Below are 17,365 nucleotides of genomic sequence, written 5' to 3' on the forward strand. Positions count from 1 at the left end.
TTTTTGCAAAACACTTTGTTTTAATGTAAGCGACTGAGTGGCAAACTGAGTTTTTGACTTTTGAGCAATTATGTAAAACGCAAACGCTTTAAATTTTGAGCCTATCCCCAATTCAAAATGCACATATATGCAGTATCCACTAGAAACATACTTGTGTTCAGCATCAGCAAAAGAAATCCTAGATCATGCATGTAAATATATATTTTTTTATCTCATTTTACTGATTGCTTGGTATTTTTATGATGTAAAATCTGATCGTTTTCTTTACAACATAAAGAATTAAGAAGTTAAGTTGCCGTTTGGTTTAGCAGTTTCAGACCTCCCATATGAGCCTTGAAAATTATGGACTGTGGAAAAACAGTGATCAGAGAATAAATTTTACGTCTAAACAGTTTATTTTCCTTCTCACAGAAGAATACATATTTGGCTTGTAAGCCAAATTACTCAGTAAGTGCAACATTTATTTTAATACATGAAGGAAGCTTTCTTCTGCAGAACAGTGCTCAGACTTCAGGGAGTTTTGTGAATGATTTTCTTCCCACATGTAATCACAAATGAAAACAGGTGTTGCGAGTGGCTGCGTCCGGTGCATAAACATAATAGCGGATCAAAGAGCTGGGTCAGGACTGGTTATTGTCTGTGTGTGGGTGCAGGAAGTCTCCATCATGACTAATGGGTCTGTGCCTCTAATCAGAGGACCAAACACGCACACTAATATGCACAGACACACACATAAAATGGATGATATTCAAGCTAGGGATTATCTTCTTGTTTAATTCTAACAGAAACAACTTTAAATGGTGTTTAGTTTTTGTCCACACCTTTATAAAGTACTGCTGTGTTAAGTGCAACACTCGGGTCATATATAAAGGGATTAAAAAATGGCTGACTTCAGTGTTTTGTCTGGAGCTGGTGAGTTAAACAGTTGTCAGATTGAGAGTGTGGTCAGAAGAAGATATCTTAGTCTTGTTGCATCCACCAAAACAAGTGGGGCTGCAGTCCTGCTAAATAGAGCACACTTTTTACTCCTAACATTTAAAGACACATTTTAGGATATATATTTTTTTCACCTCTAAAAAGTATATGGACTATAGAAAGAGAGATACATAATGAGGTAGGGACTGTCAGAATTATACAAAAGCATTTTTTATATGTGGACTGAAGAAAAGAAAATACCCTGCTAAATCTACTTTATGTGCATTTGAGTTGCTGACATCACAAGTGGCACAATAATTTGGCAATAGGAAATATTTTGCCAGAAGAGTGAAAGATCTCCACATAAAATTTTATGCATCCTCTTTCTTTAAATCCGCAGCATCCAGACAGTAAACTTATACTGTTGTAGCTAATGGATAATGGTCCTGTACGCAGTTCAGCTCCCAAAGGTAATTCTGCCCACCGCCCCAATGGACTTTTGGGCGGCTCTGTGCATAGAAGATTATTTTGAAAAGTTGATTAAATAACATTATAGAACAAGAAAAGCAGAAACCTCCGCATTTCATGTCCAATCTAGATTGAGTTGAAACTTATATAAAAATCTAGTTTGAAGGTTTTTTTTGTTTGTTTTTTGTTTTGTTTTTTTTTTGTTTTTTATAAGGCACATCGTCCAAAGAAAATATCGGTGTTAGACTATTATATTTATTTCTTGTGTCTGGTCTCATTCTGTCATAGTTGATCAGTTAGCTGTGCTTCATTATAGATAACAAATGTCGGTAAGTTCTATTTTACTCTGTAGTTTAATTATAGTTGTCTGTGTTGGCTGTCTCCACTTGTTTGGTAATATTTGTTTGTGTTTCACTTGTTCCTCATCTTCCATTTTGTAAAAGGTCGGGCTTCCTGCGCGCGCGCTCTCTCTCTCTAATTAGTGCGCGCGGACCTCTGAGTGAAGGTGGAGGTTTTTGCCCCTCACTGCCGCGCGTCTCAGCGGCAACTTGTTCAATGGAAACTTTGAAAAACACAGGAAATATGTGCCACTTTGCAAAAATACTTTAGAGTAAATGGTGCCGCCGAACTCTCCCGATGTCTGACGGGGGGGAGGAAAGCGACGGCGGCGGGAGAGCACATCTGTCGGAGTCTCCCTCGCCGCCTCTCTCTGTCAGTCTTCCCCGAGGATCTCCTTCCACTTCGCGGCCCTTGGACTTCTTCTCCTCGGCCTCTCCACTGCTTGGGGAATCGGACCCGCCTTTTCTCGCCTCCTCAGAGTGTCTGCACCCGTCTCCAGGGACCCGGGAACTCGGGGGCTCCACGCATTTCACCCCGCCAAAGTTCCGCCAGCGTGCCGTGGACTCCGGGTGTACCTCTCGCTCGCGGCCGGATGTGCGGATAGATGTCGGACATGAACAGCACGATGACCCGCTTCCCATATGGAGGGGACGCGGCGCGGAGAGCACTGAGCACCTTCAGCACCGTGGACAGAGACTGTACAGGGCTCCGGAGCTCTCGGAGTACGGGAACCACTTCTCTGCTGAGCACATAGAGACGGAGTTCAGCTCAGACAGCCGGCAATCGTGAGTCCTGACAGTTTTATTTCTCAGTTTTAATGTAGTATTTTCGAGGCCTTGCGTAAAGTCTGTGCATTTAGGAACTTTTGCGGATACTGGACAATTGCAATTTGAAGGCAAACTCTGCATTGTGGGAATTTAATCACCGACGTTAAATCCCTCATGTCAACAGGTACAGGTCAGGTTTGGTGAGCTTAGGATCTCCGCTGACCCAGTTGCATCAAGCATGTGAGAAGAAATGCTTTAAACTCACTTCTACCTTTTAATGCGTCTCACATCAAGAAAGTAGGGGCTTTTTTTCTGTAGAAGCATCAACCTGGTTGACTAGTAATAGCTTGAGATAAATACTGTATTTTTTTTTGCATCTCTTTGCTCTTTCAGACTGACAGTGTATTAACTGTGTTTTGCCTGTGTTGTAGAGAAGAGACTCTACAATGCAATGCAGTCTCATATATATATATATATATATAGATATCTATCTATCTATCTATCTATCTATCTATCTATCTATCTATCTATATATATATATATATATATATATATATATATATATATATATATATATATATATATATATATATATACACACACACATACTTTTGCAACCCATTCTCTCTGAGATAAGGCTCAACATTGTCAGCTTACAGCCACTGCTCCAGTGTGGAAGTGCTCTTCAGAGATCTAGGAACATGCACAATGGCACGTAATGAAAATTTAGCAGCTTATATCCATGACTATCAGAAGTTGGCAATGGCAGGCCTCTATATTGGCTCTTTGATCCTCCCTGGTCTGCCTCTTTGATACTCCAGGGTTCAGCTTTAAAGGTCTGTCATGGGGAAAGAAGCACGTTGACTTTTACTAATGACTGTCAAAAGAATGTGAGTGTTGTCCAAAATGCAAGCAACAGAGGGTGGATTGGCATGTTTTTTGTCATCATTACAATATGAAAAATGCCTTAGAAAGTCTATATTTAGGTGTGTATTTAAATTAGACAAATTGATAGCTGTGCTTAATCCCTATGCTCATCTGAGTTGAAAAATTAATTTTCACACTTTGTAACTGGTCTCCTTGTATTTGACTTGAAACCAAATTCATCTTCTTCTCTTTTTCATGTCTTGTTAAACTGTAAATGATCTGGTATAAGTGTTTGCATGCACTGATAATAAATGACCCAGCGCTCACACCTTTGAAAAGAAGCACATTCTGAGCAATTAAGATCAGATTGTAGAATTTTGTTCGGTAGATATAATTAAATGGGTGAATAAAGGTGTAGTGGAAATGATGCATGAATAAGAATATTAAGGCCAAAGATAGTCAATAGAGATTTTTCCTCTATATTTCCTCTATATTTTTCCTCTATAAAGACAATATGATTCCTTTAACCTCAACAGATTGCTTCTGTTTAATTATACTTTTTTAAAGATTATTGCTAATGTCTGTCCCTCTTGGCAGTGTGTTTAGTCAAGCAATCTGCTGAAGGCCTCTGCTACATTTTGAACTAAATAACTATTTTATGATATATTATAGTAATATCTTATGTCCATTTTATTACTTGTGGTGACAGGGCAAGTGGGCTAGTTGCTCACTGCTTTTGTGTTTCGGATTAAACATTAACATGGACTCGCATGTCATTGGTTCTTCATCTAAAGTTTTAGGGGCCTAATTTAAAGGAGTAGTGAAGACCAAATGCTGATTTTAAATTATGCTCTCATACTTTTGCATAAATGTTGCTTTTTAGAGAGAGAATCATCCTCAGAACAATGTTCTGTCGATTTCAGAGTGATCATTTGTCTTCAGCAGAAGAGTGTAATGAAAAGGATGGGTGTTCTCAGTGCAGGACTCAATAGCTTGGAGTTTTTCTTCAGTTTGTCAAGTGTTACATTTATTTTCAATATATATCAAATTTCCTCTGCATTTCCATACAATCTGTCTGTGATTTCGGACAAACTGTCGGAAACACACATTTCGCATGATCACCAAATCCTACCTGAAGGAAATTGGATTATGTGAGTGTTATTAAAATTTGCTTTATGCCCAATCAGGCAAATATAAGAATTTTAAATGAACCTGATTGGTAAATCCATTTTCATTACTCAAACTATGAACTAATTTGATTAATGATATGAAAATTCCCTCAGCTAAGTAAGTAATTGTCTAATATTGTGGTTTCTAAGTGTTCAGTATTCCTTTTGTCAAAGTTTTGCATTATATGCAAGGCTGAACAATATATTATGCGTTGTTATCGCATACAATAGCAGTATGTACAATATTGACACTGCAAAGGTCTGTTTAGAGTGCAGTAGCTGTTGAATAATATATCCAAATTAGCCAAATCCCCCCAGGATAAATTATCAGACTGAAAGCCAAATGATAGCAGTGTCTTGTTTTCATGTTACACTTATATTTGTACATTTTGTACAAAATTAAATAAAACTTTAAAAGTTGCTTAAAGCTAGTAGTCTAGATCAACTTCTACACACCACTGGCTCTCTGGTTTGTTTAGTTCGATATGATCCTCTTTCACATAAACTCAAACTGGTGTACAAGAATAATCATACAACGGTTCATGAATTGTATGCATCTTGTCAACAGTTAAGCATAAAATAAATTTTAGAATATTTTGATAATGCATGGTATTATGTGCTTTATTATAAAAATCACTTGGGGCTCCTGTTTCTGTGCCAGATAATCTGTCCACTTTTTTTCCAGAATGATAAAAATGATCCAATTTTAGATCCATCCTTGTGCAAAGTGTGCATGTAATCATACCATATCATATGTAAGTAATGTAAGCAATCTTTCTCTCCTACAGCAATTTGGTTTCTTTTGTCCCCAAAGGCACACAGACAGTATCTCTCAATTGTATGAGCTTCTTCTTGTCCACATCGCTGTAATTCAGCTCTGCTATGATGCAAAAATCATTCTGTTTCTAGACCAAATCACAAACAATCAAAGATGGATGGAGAAAGAGATTAAAAGAGATGGGAAAAGGCAATTTATTACTTGACTATAAGTTCATCCAAATGGCCTGGAAGGCAGACTGTTCTGTTTATCAGGAATCTTCTAAATGCTTTCAAATGCAGGAGGTTTTGGTGATGGCGTGAAGCTGCTAACATCAACTACAGAGTCTAACTCAATAGCCGTACACGAATGCTGATTGCCGTAGGGCTAATAATTTACATTACATGTTGCAGGTAATGTATGCTATGTTGACATTATGCATGGATAGTCTGACACCTTAAATGTACGAGGAATGAAGAAAGATTTCCTTCTTACGGTGATTGGCGTCCTGAGATATTGATGGTGTAAATGAAAAATTAAAACATTGATGACCTTTAATATGGTTTAATCACACACATGCGAGCACACACACACACACACACACACGCACACACACACACACACACACACCCACACACACACACACACACACACACGCACGCACACACACACACACACACACACACACACACACACACACACACACCCTCCTAGACCATGTGCATGGGATTTGGCATAGGGAACTGTCTTCATTTTCTCAGCTCCACATCCATAGAACCCCCCAGGTGAATACATCTAGCATGAACGGGTTTCCATTTTCGCCTTCTTCTTCAATGTCCTGCTTTCTGCTCTCACACACACGCGGACACACATGCACACACACACATGCACACAAAGGGAGTCAAAAGGGAATTACAACTAACTGAAATTACAAGCTTGTAATTTAGCAGCAATGCTTGTTTTGAAACTGGACTTTTAGGAAGTTGTGTAAATATTAATGTCAATAATAATGGAATTATGTCACAAGCTTTTGTGGGAAACAATAACCTTTAAAAGTGTAGCTTTATAATCACTCATGTCCATAAGTTCTGCAGGTTATTTTGCTTTTACTGTCTCTAATTGTTTTGATTTCTTCTGTTGGTGACTGACAAAGCAAGACGTTGTAGGAAAGGAGTTTTTTTTGTTTTTTCACTCTTTCATGATAGTTAAATCCCAGATCAGCAAGTAGCGTGTTTGAAATATCACTGGACCACAGAGGTATTTTGTCATACCAAAAGATATTGAGCAACAAAGTTTGTTCTTGTCATGCCAGTCAAAGCTCTGAGCAGCAGGGGGCTTTGACCTTTTTAGATTTGGTAGCAGTTTGTTGCTTTAGTCAAGATTAGTATGTATCACAGCTCAGTGTAACTGGTTATACTTTTCTGACTCTTACAGCTAAATCACAAAATTGTCTGATGTGTTAAACACAATTTCTCCTCCATCATTACACTAAGCATTGCTTTTACTGACTTCTGTTTTCTGTCTTTTTCCTTCTCCCAGAGTGGAAGCCATGCATCGCCGGCACACCACGCTGAGGGAAAAGGGGCGTCGCCAGGCTGTGCGGGGTCCTGCCTACATGTTTAATGAGCGCGGCTCTGCTCTCACTGCAGAGGAGGAACGTTTTCTGGATGCTGCAGAGTATGGCAACATTCCTGTGGTGCGCAAAATGCTAGAAGAGTCCAAAACACTGAACTTTAACTGTGTGGACTACATGGGCCAGAACGCTCTACAGCTAGCAGTGGGCAATGAACACCTGGAAGTGACGGAGCAGCTGCTGAAAAAAGATGGCCTGGCTCGGATCGGCGATGGCCTGCTCCTGGCCATCTCTAAAGGCTACGTCCGAATAGTCGAGGCCATTCTTGGCCATCCTGCTTTCGGTGGAGGTCTCCGTCTGGCTTTGAGCCCTCTGGAGCAAGAGATGCGAGATGATGACTTCTATGCATACGACGAGGATGGAACACGTTTTTCCCATGACATCACACCCATCATTCTGGCAGCTCATTGCCAGGAGTATGAGATTGTTCACATCCTTTTGACGAAGGGGGCCCGCATAGAAAGGCCTCACGACTACTTTTGTAAATGCTCAGAATGTGTGGAGAAGCAGAAGAAGGACTCCTTCAGTCACTCACGCTCAAGGATGAATGCGTACAAGGGCCTGGCCAGTGCAGCCTACCTGTCGCTCAGCAGCGAGGACCCGGTACTCACAGCCCTGGAGCTCAGCAACGAACTGGCGAGGCTCGCCAACATTGAAACAGAGTTTAAGGTGAGGAGCCCGATGTGTTTATATCCTTCCTTATTTTAACTGCGCTGCAAACATATGAAGCTTCTCTTTAGAACATACAGTACTTTGATCTTTTGCACATTTTTTCAGGTTACAACCACAACATGGGATTATTTGAAAAGAATTTTATGTAATCAGAGAGGAGCAGATAGTTATGATGTGAAAAGGAAATTATTTTTCATTTTGTTGTTGCTGTGTTCAGCACTCCGATGTACCTACCGAGTATTTTTGTTTAGTTTTTAGCGCAAATATCTTAGTACATTTGTAATAAGACAAAAGTAACTTAGAAGTAACTTTTCAGCATGTGTCAGAGTTTGATTTAGGTCAATAATTTAATATGGATAAAAGTATAAGATCCACAGGCAGATTGTGTCACTTACAAGACATTTTCCATGTTTTAAGTGAAATAATTTGCCAGTAGAACTGGTATTTCATTATTCGCTTAAATCAAGCTCCTATATCTTGCTGAAAAGTTACTTGTAAGTTAGCTTTGGTTAGCTTTGTCTTTTTTCAAGTGTACTCTGATTCTGCAAAACTAGCAACTGATTTTTTTTTTTTTATCAATTTTTTCTTTCCAATATCTCTTAAGCTTGGTCAGAGTACATGCAGGGCATTTGTGAACATCACTTTTCAAGTATTTCCACAGATTGACAATTAGATTTAAGTCTAGGTCATTCTAACACATGAATATGCTTTGATTTTAACCATCCCACTGTGGCTGCATGATTAGGGTTATTGTCCCACTGGCAAGCCTCTATAAAGTCTAATTCTGTTCTCATCTGATTAGAGCATCTTCTTCAACCTGTGTGCTGTGTCCCTTATCTGGCTTGTTTCAAATGTGCAGAATGACACATTTGAAAAGTAGCAAGATTGATCAATCTTGCTACTTTTCCTTACAGACTTTCTGGGGCGCATGACTGACACATACTCCCTTATCGGAGGTGTGGATCTCATGTAGGAGAATGTGCTGGATCTCATTTTGCTGTAAAAATGAGCTGAATGCAAATGCATGGCCCGCTTGACAGAATTTTGAGGCCTTTCTAAACAGATTTTAATTTTAAATGGTTATTCAGAGCGCTTGGCTTATTGTAGGTTATGTGCATAAACCAGCTTTCATGTCACATTCCTTCATTCCTTTATCTTCTTGTTTTGTCATTTTTTCTTTTTTAATGACTTCTTCTTTTGGCGGTGCAGGGTGGCTCGGTGGGAGCTCTCAATTTCACTGCACCTCCGGGTATAATAAAGATTATCCTATTCTATTCTTTCATTGCTTTTATAAATTTTGTAATACTCACACTGGCAAACACTCAATAAAACACTTGCATTTCATAATTGCACAAATGAAATAGGGAAAGAACTAGAAATCAGAGGGGCATGTTTCTCTGTGTTTTTATAGCTTTACATACATAAATTACAGTTTTAATTGAGGAGCTATGTAGTGCTGAAGCAAAGATTTCTACACTCAGTCTGTTATTCATCCTTCTGTAATCATCAGTCTCTCATCTTTAATGGATTTCTAAGGCCCTTCTTTATTTTTAGAACTACTTTTTTCCAATTCAGTATCTTTTCTCAGGTGAAACAAAACTTGTAAATTGCACCTTAACTCTTTGTAAAATTTTAAACATTCAAAGTTGTCTCGATGTGTGTGTTTTATTTTTACGGTCATTGCTTGTGTGGTAGAGCCAAATTGCTCAACTTTTTAAGACTTGAATGTTTCAATAGCAACTCAAAAATATAGAGAATTTTAAAGAAAACGAAATAAATTTTATAACCCTTTTCTGCTTTCATCTCTCCAGGAGAAAGCTCATCGGTTTGAGCTGGGGGCAGAACATGTAAGCTATAAAGCAGCTGGGCCCATTTTAAGCCAGAGCTTGAGTTACAGAGCTGCCTGAATCCATCCTGAGCCTGATACTTTGACACATATTTTTTTACCTGACCCAGATAAGCAAGCATTGACATAAAAGCCACCTGGCAAATGAAATATATTCCTGGATAAAAGCTAGGCATATACTTTCTAAAAAAGATACTTTCTAGATAATTACATATGACTATTATGATGATTGCAATTGTTTTGATCATTTTTCTACTATGATGACTTTGAGAAAGGCAAAAACAGAAATTTACATCAGTCAAACTGCTTTTTTGTGCATGTTTAGTGAAATCATTGCTTATGTAAGATTCCTTTCTATAAGGTTTACCATTACTTTCCTGTTGCCAGTGCATTCCAGTGTTATTACAGACATAATTCTTGTCAATAAATGTATTACTTTCCAAGCTCATATAACAGTCACAATTTCAAGGCACTGATAAGTTGCAAAAAGGTGGACTTGATTGATTGGCCTCAGTCCACAAATAGGTTTTGGAAAACATAAATAGCAATCATCTAAAATACATACAATTAGACCAGTGTTTCTCAATTCCGGTCCTCACGCCCCCCTGCCCTGCATGTTTTAGATGTTTCCCTTCTGCCACACACCTGGATTCAATATTTTGGTGATTAACAGGCTTCTGCAGTACTTGAAGGTCATGCAATCATTTGAATCAGCTGTTCTGGAGTAGAGGCACATCTAAAACATGCAGAGCAGGGGGGCCCGAGGACTGGAATTGAGAAGCACTGAATTAGACCAATGTTAAGACTCGTGTAATTAAAAGCATTCTTTGTGTTGCACCCATATCTTAGCGGAAATCAATGCATAAATATGTGTTATCCTCATTCAATCAGATTGGATTTAAACAGTGTTATTGAGATAGTTTTTCAATCATCTCTACTTATGTGAAGTTTAGTTCACCTATTTCTTTTTTTTCTGAAGTCTATTAATTTATGTCTGTGCCTACCTGTCAGTTCTCACCATTTTCTGACCACATTTGTGTTTGATATGCTGCCTTTCCGCTTGTCATTCCGTTTCCCATCTCCCAACAAATTAATGAGAGGCTCACCTGAGGGACCAGGGTTGTGTTAGGACTTATCTGTCTCATTACCATCTCATTACCATCCCCATGTCTTCTCTCTTTATTTATCTCCCTGTCTCCCTTCACATTATCTCCTCATTGCTTTAAAGCAATGTCTACTCGGTTTGCTAATAGCATTAGTCAATCAACTTTACACGGGCAAATTACACGTGACAAATAAACATTTATAAATAGCCTAATGAGAAACAGATTAAACTAAATGTGCATCTTTTAATGGGACTACTGACACAGAGAAATGTTTCTGTCATCCTACATCCCCCTTTAAACCAGATTATATAAGTCTATAAAAATATACATTTTTTGCACCCAAGCTTACTGTAAAAGTTGAAACACTCACAATTTAATTATTAGGTTTCTGGAATCAAAAGAGGTTACAGGGCAAAGCTTCTCTCTGACTTTGTGACAAATATAAACATATTCAGTCCTCTCACAGATTTAAATTTGAATGTAATATTTAAGTCTGATGATCATGTTTCTTTCCTGGAAGTAATACTAACATTTTTGAGTGTCCCACTCCGAGCCAAAGTGATGATTTGAATCCAACAGAGAGTCTGAGATGGGAGCTAAAGATTAGGATAATGAAAAGGAGGCCTCCCAACCTGAAAGACACTGCAAAAATTTAAATCACTGAACATGCCAGTAGAAACACGAGAAAACATGGTCAGCTATTATAAGAAGTATTTCATTGCTGCAATTCCAATAAAATCTTTATTGAGAAATGCATACCTAAACTTGGCTCATGTCATTTTCATTTAAACATCGATAAAAACAAAAAATATACAATACCGCTTTTAGATATTTTGAGAGATGTACATATTTTCTTTAAAAAATATATCTTCTTGGTTAAATGAAAGTTATTATCATAACTCAAATCAACCAGTGTTATGAATGACTTTGTACATTTAGGCTTAGAATTGCAGCAGGAGAAAGTGACACATTTCTTTGGCCTCTTAATATCCTAAACAAAGCAGTATTTTATTTTTTCACGTGTTACAAAGTATCTCTAAAAATCTGTTCTTATTTTCATTTGTCAAAAATCTGTCATTTTCTGATGTCAATCAGAAAATGACATTTACAATCATTTTCTGATTTTACATGTTTTTTGTGTTTGTGTGTGTGTGTGTTTTTTTTTTTTTATTGGCTGGTATTTTAAAATACGTTGCATCTGCTGCACAATGCTTTGTTGAGGTTTAGAAACTAAAGTTTTTTTTCTCTTCCAAGAATTTAGTATTCCTCTTGGTCATCAAATTGGCTAAGACTTTTAGGCAGAAATAGGAAATACAACAAAAGCGACTTATAGTAAACTGAACATCCTTCCATTGTCTGTTGCTTTTCCTTACAGGGTCGCTGTGGGGCTTGTGGCTGTCTCCAGCAGTCTTTGGGCAATAGACAGATTAAACAAACACTAAAATAACAGTCATGTTTTTTGGACTGTGGGAGGAAGCCAGAGTACTCAGCGAGAATCTACACATATACGTGGAAAGCATTCAAACTCCATACTAGAAGATTTGAGGCTGGGATTCAAACCTAGGGCGTCTTGTTGCATGGCAACAACTGCTACATCATTCAGCTTTAAACTGAACTTGTTCTCTGAAAAAAACTAAGAAAATAAATATACATTTTGGCTGTTAACTTAATGCTAATGTTTAGATTTTATATTAAAAACATGATCGGAAATTATCCAAATAAATAAAATAAGTCCCTAAAATGAGGAGAGACCAGAAAAAGATATACTCTTTCCATGTTGGAAGCTGGTAATTGCACATCTAAAAAAGATCTGGTACCAGGTGCTCCAAATCTCTTTGGGTGTTGCAATCAAGCTATGCCATCAGCTCCCGTGTCATCTCAGAGCCACACAGATGCATAATCATAATCACGGCATACACACAACCACCACAGCTGTCATATCTGAGATTTGAAGGACAGCTTGTGAACAGCAGCCTTTTTTGACTTGAGTAGCCTCCAAATTTACATTATCACAACCCAACGATATTCATTCCCTTTTGTTTATTTCTTGGGTGTTAGAAACTTTGCTTAAGTTTGAGTAGTTAGAGCTTTTCTCTAGTTCATAAATGCAGAAAACATCCACAGGCCTATTTCCAAGCAGACATGTTAACTTCAAACAAGCTTGTAATAATTAGCAGTAGATCTGTTTTAATTCATGTGTGAATGGTTATCGGTTGAATCTGTAAAATAACAATAAAAGAACTTAATTTTAAATGAAAGTTGGCACCTATTCTTTGAAGAGGAAATGTCTTTCACATCAGATGTCTGATTTGCAACACAAAGTAAATGGCCGTCTTTCACTAATTCGTGAGAGCAGAACTGGACTTTTAGCATTATGGGGTTTGTTGTAATGACTGTCTCTTTACTCTGGTGGTTCAACCTTTGGGTAGAAGCATGTTATTAGTTATCTTGTAGAAAATAAACCTAATTTAGTTACTTTATCCTCTGAGGTCTGTCTTAAAAAAAAGTCTAAAACTCAGATATTTTTATAGACTTGATCCATTGTATTGTGTGCTTTGCAGGTTTCAACATGTCTGAGCTTCATCCATCTGTCCAGAAATATCAAGCCTCTGTAGACCTCACATCAGTCTTTTCTGATGACTGGAAGCTCTGAGTTAATATCCTAAACATTGGGATAATATAGAATAAGTGTGTGTAAAAAATCTCAGTAGTGTGTGTGTTTCTAAAAAGAACACAACTGCGAGAGAAAGTACCAGCTGTCAGCTGTATTTCCTTTGGCAAAATATCTGATGTCAAAAAATGCTGAATTTCTTTTGTTCTTAAGTTACACATTAAATGAAGATGTGAGTACAGCTACCGGCACCAGAACCTGCCACAGTGACTTGATATTTATCATCAAACATCTTACTTTTCAAGACAGGCTATCAATTTTGCATGTCAGCCTCCGGACAAAGGCACCCACCCTTTTTAAGAAAGTGCAGTGGGGAAGGAGTTATTTCACTTACACAGGTCTGGTTTTCTGTTTTAATTAATTTAGCTGATTTTAATGTTAAAAGAACCAGGATGAAACACAAAGCTAATTGTTGAATGAGTTTAACTCCCAGTAAAATTTGATTGTTGTTGTTCATATCCAGTTTTGTCTTGTTTATCCCTCCTGGGTTCCTCACCATTTCATCTGTTTCACGCCACATCATTCAATTTTAATCTCGTGAATCTTTTGTAATCTCATATCCTGCTAAAAACAACAACATGCGTCTGACATTGATATTGGATTTTTATACGCGTATCATCTGTTTTTCCCATCTTGCCGTGTAAATGCTGTTGCTTATCAATACGTTGGTACATGTAGTACCCTGATGTATTGTCTTGAGATTAAATTGGAAACGGAGTCCAAACAGATGTTTCTAACAGATAGTCCAAATTATTTTCCTTTAATTGACAGACAGTGATGAGTCATCTAACACACTTCTCTCTAGTTTTATTAATGAATCCAAGGAAATTGCACACTGCTCCAGGAGCTAACATCACTATTTTATATTCAGCACAAATGATACAAGTTATGCTTGGAGGAACACAATCATCACAGGGGTCACACACTGAAGGAATGCAAATGAAGTTCATGATCAGTAGGTGAGCAACATACAGTTTAGATTTTTAAAAACCTGGCTGTGGAAAACAATTGGTCTGCAAAATAAAATTTAACACACTTTTTGACTTTTCAAAAGAATTTGTATATTTCTTAACTTTTACTGAAATCTCATGAATCCTTTGTTTTCGTAAAGCTTTGCAGGAAGTTCAACAACAAACAAATGTTCAATCTGACCTTTGTTTTCCTGTCTTTGACCCTTTTGAGGTAATAGACAAAAGGATGAACAAATGGAAAGAAAGACAGAGACAGACAGTCATATTCAATAAATTTGAACATCACTGAAAAGCTCATTTATTTCTGTACTAAGGGAATAGATTAATTGCACACTGTATGATGTTTTCAGTCCTTAATTTCTGTCAATGATTTATCGCTTACAGTTAATGAAGACTGAACATTTACAATTAGTGTATTACATCAGACAAAAAAAGGAAAAACTTTTTTACTATAGAAATGTAGGCTTATTGAGGTTGGTAATTTAAAAAGGTATTTTTAACCTGACCAGCAACCCTAATCAGAAAACATTTTCTAGTTTCCTGAAATGTAGCGCTACATGTTGTGATGTTGGCTGAGATTTTTTCCCCCCTTTTCTGACAAAGGTAATCTTGAAATGATTCATAAGAAGAGGTCAAGAACTGGCAGATGAACTCTTTAAATTATTTAACACCTGAGTCATTTTATAATTGCAAACAGTGGGGTTGTCATTTATCATGTCAAAAGTCAGGGAAGCTTTTTCAAGTATTAGTGGCAAAAGGATCAGGAACTTTAAAACAGTGTGAAGTGTGAATGTCAGTTGAGAGAATAAACCAGCAATTTGTCTGAGGTGACATTAACACACACACACACACACACACACACACACACACACACACACACACACACACACACACACACACACACACACACACACACACACACACACACACACAGAGAGAGAATGGTATAAGAACCCACAGTCTCACACATTCAGCGATGTGTATAATCACTCATCACGTACCAGTGTGACTTTTAACCCAAAATAACCTAAAATCCCACAGTCATGTGACATTTTTTTTTATTTGTGACATTGTATGAGTTTGTGTTGACATCCTTTGCAAATTGTAGAAGTGCCTGGTCAGCAACTGTGACAGAGCAAGCTAATTTTAGAAAGCTTGCTTTTTGTCACTGAAGATAAAGTTCACTAATTTAATAGTTAAAATAACTATCGTTCACACATAAGTTGTGAGGACAAATTCATAATAAACATATTCTGGTACATTTCTGTTACATCTGAAATTAAGCTGTCAAATTATCAGTTAAAATCCCATGTGACATATAAGGAATGTACAGAATTTTCACAGTGTTGTAATTAATGCACATTTTAATTTATGACAAAATAATTGAACTAACTAATCTGATTCAGCATAGAGTATGTACATGAAAGGACTGAAGATGTTTAACCCTCCCACAGTCCCACAAGTGTTTTGCGCAGTCCGGCGGAGTCACACTGACGCTGTGTGCGCTTTTACAAGGTTTTTTTGTGTGTGTGGTTTCGGAAACTGATAGTCTAAGATTCCGTGGGGAACTCCAGTTTCCCCACTGTCCAACCGTGACATTTGCTGCACTCCTCCTGACCGTCACACTAAGACTGCAGGAGGGTTAGCAGAACTGAAAAATTAACATGACGGTTTATCTTTTATCTATTCGGAAACAGTTGATGCAGGTTTCTGTGTCTAACATGCAATGTAAAACAAAAGTCACATACAGAGACACTGACGCTAGATGGTGGAACTCAAAATCTGTTTCTCAAAATGAGATCCATAAGGTATATTTAGTTCATGGAATATATTGTACCTTATAATTGTTTTTTTTATCATGTGTAATAAAAAAGAAAGTGGTGGAAGGTTCCTAAAAACACTGCTAAATACCTGTTTAACTGCTTGCATTGTATAAAAGTTGTTTTTGACATTATTTGTGATTCCGATATTATTAATGCTTCTAATGCCTCTCTCTTCTGTAGAATGACTACCGTAAGTTGTCCATGCAGTGCAAAGACTTTGTGGTGGGTGTGCTGGACCTTTGTCGAGACACAGAAGAAGTTGAGGCCATTTTGAATGGAGATGTGGACCAATGCCCACCAAGTCCCTACAACCGGCCCTGCCTCAGTCGCGTCAAGCTGGCCATCAAATATGAAGTCAAAAAGGTACGAATAAAGTAAAAAAAATTTAGAAACAGGAAATTGCTAAACCAGATATATAGAGTGAAATATAAACAAGATTAAAACAAAGAACAAATGAAGTTTAGCTCTATTTTTGATAACATGGCACTCAAAAAAGATTAATTCATATGTTTGATATTACATAATGTTGTATATTAAATGATTGATTTAAAAAATCTCAAAACTGTTCATATTTTATTAGATCAATTTGCAGTCTTAAGTCTTCTGTGTCTATACTCTTATGTGAGTTTAAACTTTTGACCTGCTGTTGATAAAGAGACAAATAAAAATGTTTTTCCACTCTAAAGGATTTTCACTCATCCTTTTGGGTTGTATCCCATTTTATTTGAAAGTTACATGTTAATAAGCTAACCAGCAGAGTTGTGAGATCAAGTTGCCTTCACTCCAAAATAGTATACCTTAGATTGTAATGGATCTTTAAAAGCTACAGGCAGAAATCCAATATAAAGAATACTTTCTAAGCTTAGTAAAGCCACCTGACATAATCCAGTCATAATAGGGTTTGTTGAGGACATGCTACAGTTCAACAAAGTGTTATACAAAGAGCTTAAAATGAATGTGTTATGAAAGGATAAATAAAGCTTGCTGTCTATCACAAGCTACACAGAGAGGAAAAGCCAACCAAGCATAAAATCGTTGCAAAAACAAGATTTTATTGGTAAACAACATCTATGCAGAATACAAAAGAAGCTTAAGAAAAATAAATTTCACCAATAAACATAATTCATATAGATAGATAGATAGATAGATAGATAGATAGATAGATAGATAGATAGATAGATAGATAGATAGATAGAAATAAACACAATAAGAATCCAGCTCATTCTGCAGACTATATTTTGTGTAACACTCAATAGCACTACAAATAAAAGTAAAAAAAAAATGTAGCATTTTGTTTAAAATATAAATATATAGTTCAAAGCTTTTCCGCTACCTAAGACATGTTGGCTGAGCAATCACTT

General features: G+C 37.1%; 1 protein-coding gene across 1 annotated transcript in view; it reads left to right on the forward strand.

Moving 5' to 3' along the window:
• The first annotated feature begins 1,243 nt into the window (after nt 1-1,243).
• trpc7b (transient receptor potential cation channel, subfamily C, member 7b) overlaps nt 1,244-17,365 on the forward strand; it is a 59,595-nt gene continuing 43,473 nt past the window's right edge. The window contains exons 1-3 of the mRNA XM_015001291.2: nt 1,244-2,507; nt 6,822-7,584; nt 16,185-16,367. Of these exons, the coding sequence (XP_014856777.2) occupies nt 2,020-2,507; nt 6,822-7,584; nt 16,185-16,367 (1,434 nt within the window). The 5' untranslated portion in view covers nt 1,244-2,019. The remainder of the gene's footprint in view (nt 2,508-6,821; nt 7,585-16,184; nt 16,368-17,365) is intronic.

Source organism: Poecilia mexicana, unplaced genomic scaffold (assembly GCF_051168715.1).
Source record: "Poecilia mexicana isolate PSO_F unplaced genomic scaffold, ASM5116871v1 scaffold_10, whole genome shotgun sequence".
NCBI classification, from domain to species: Eukaryota; Metazoa; Chordata; class Actinopteri; order Cyprinodontiformes; family Poeciliidae; genus Poecilia; species Poecilia mexicana.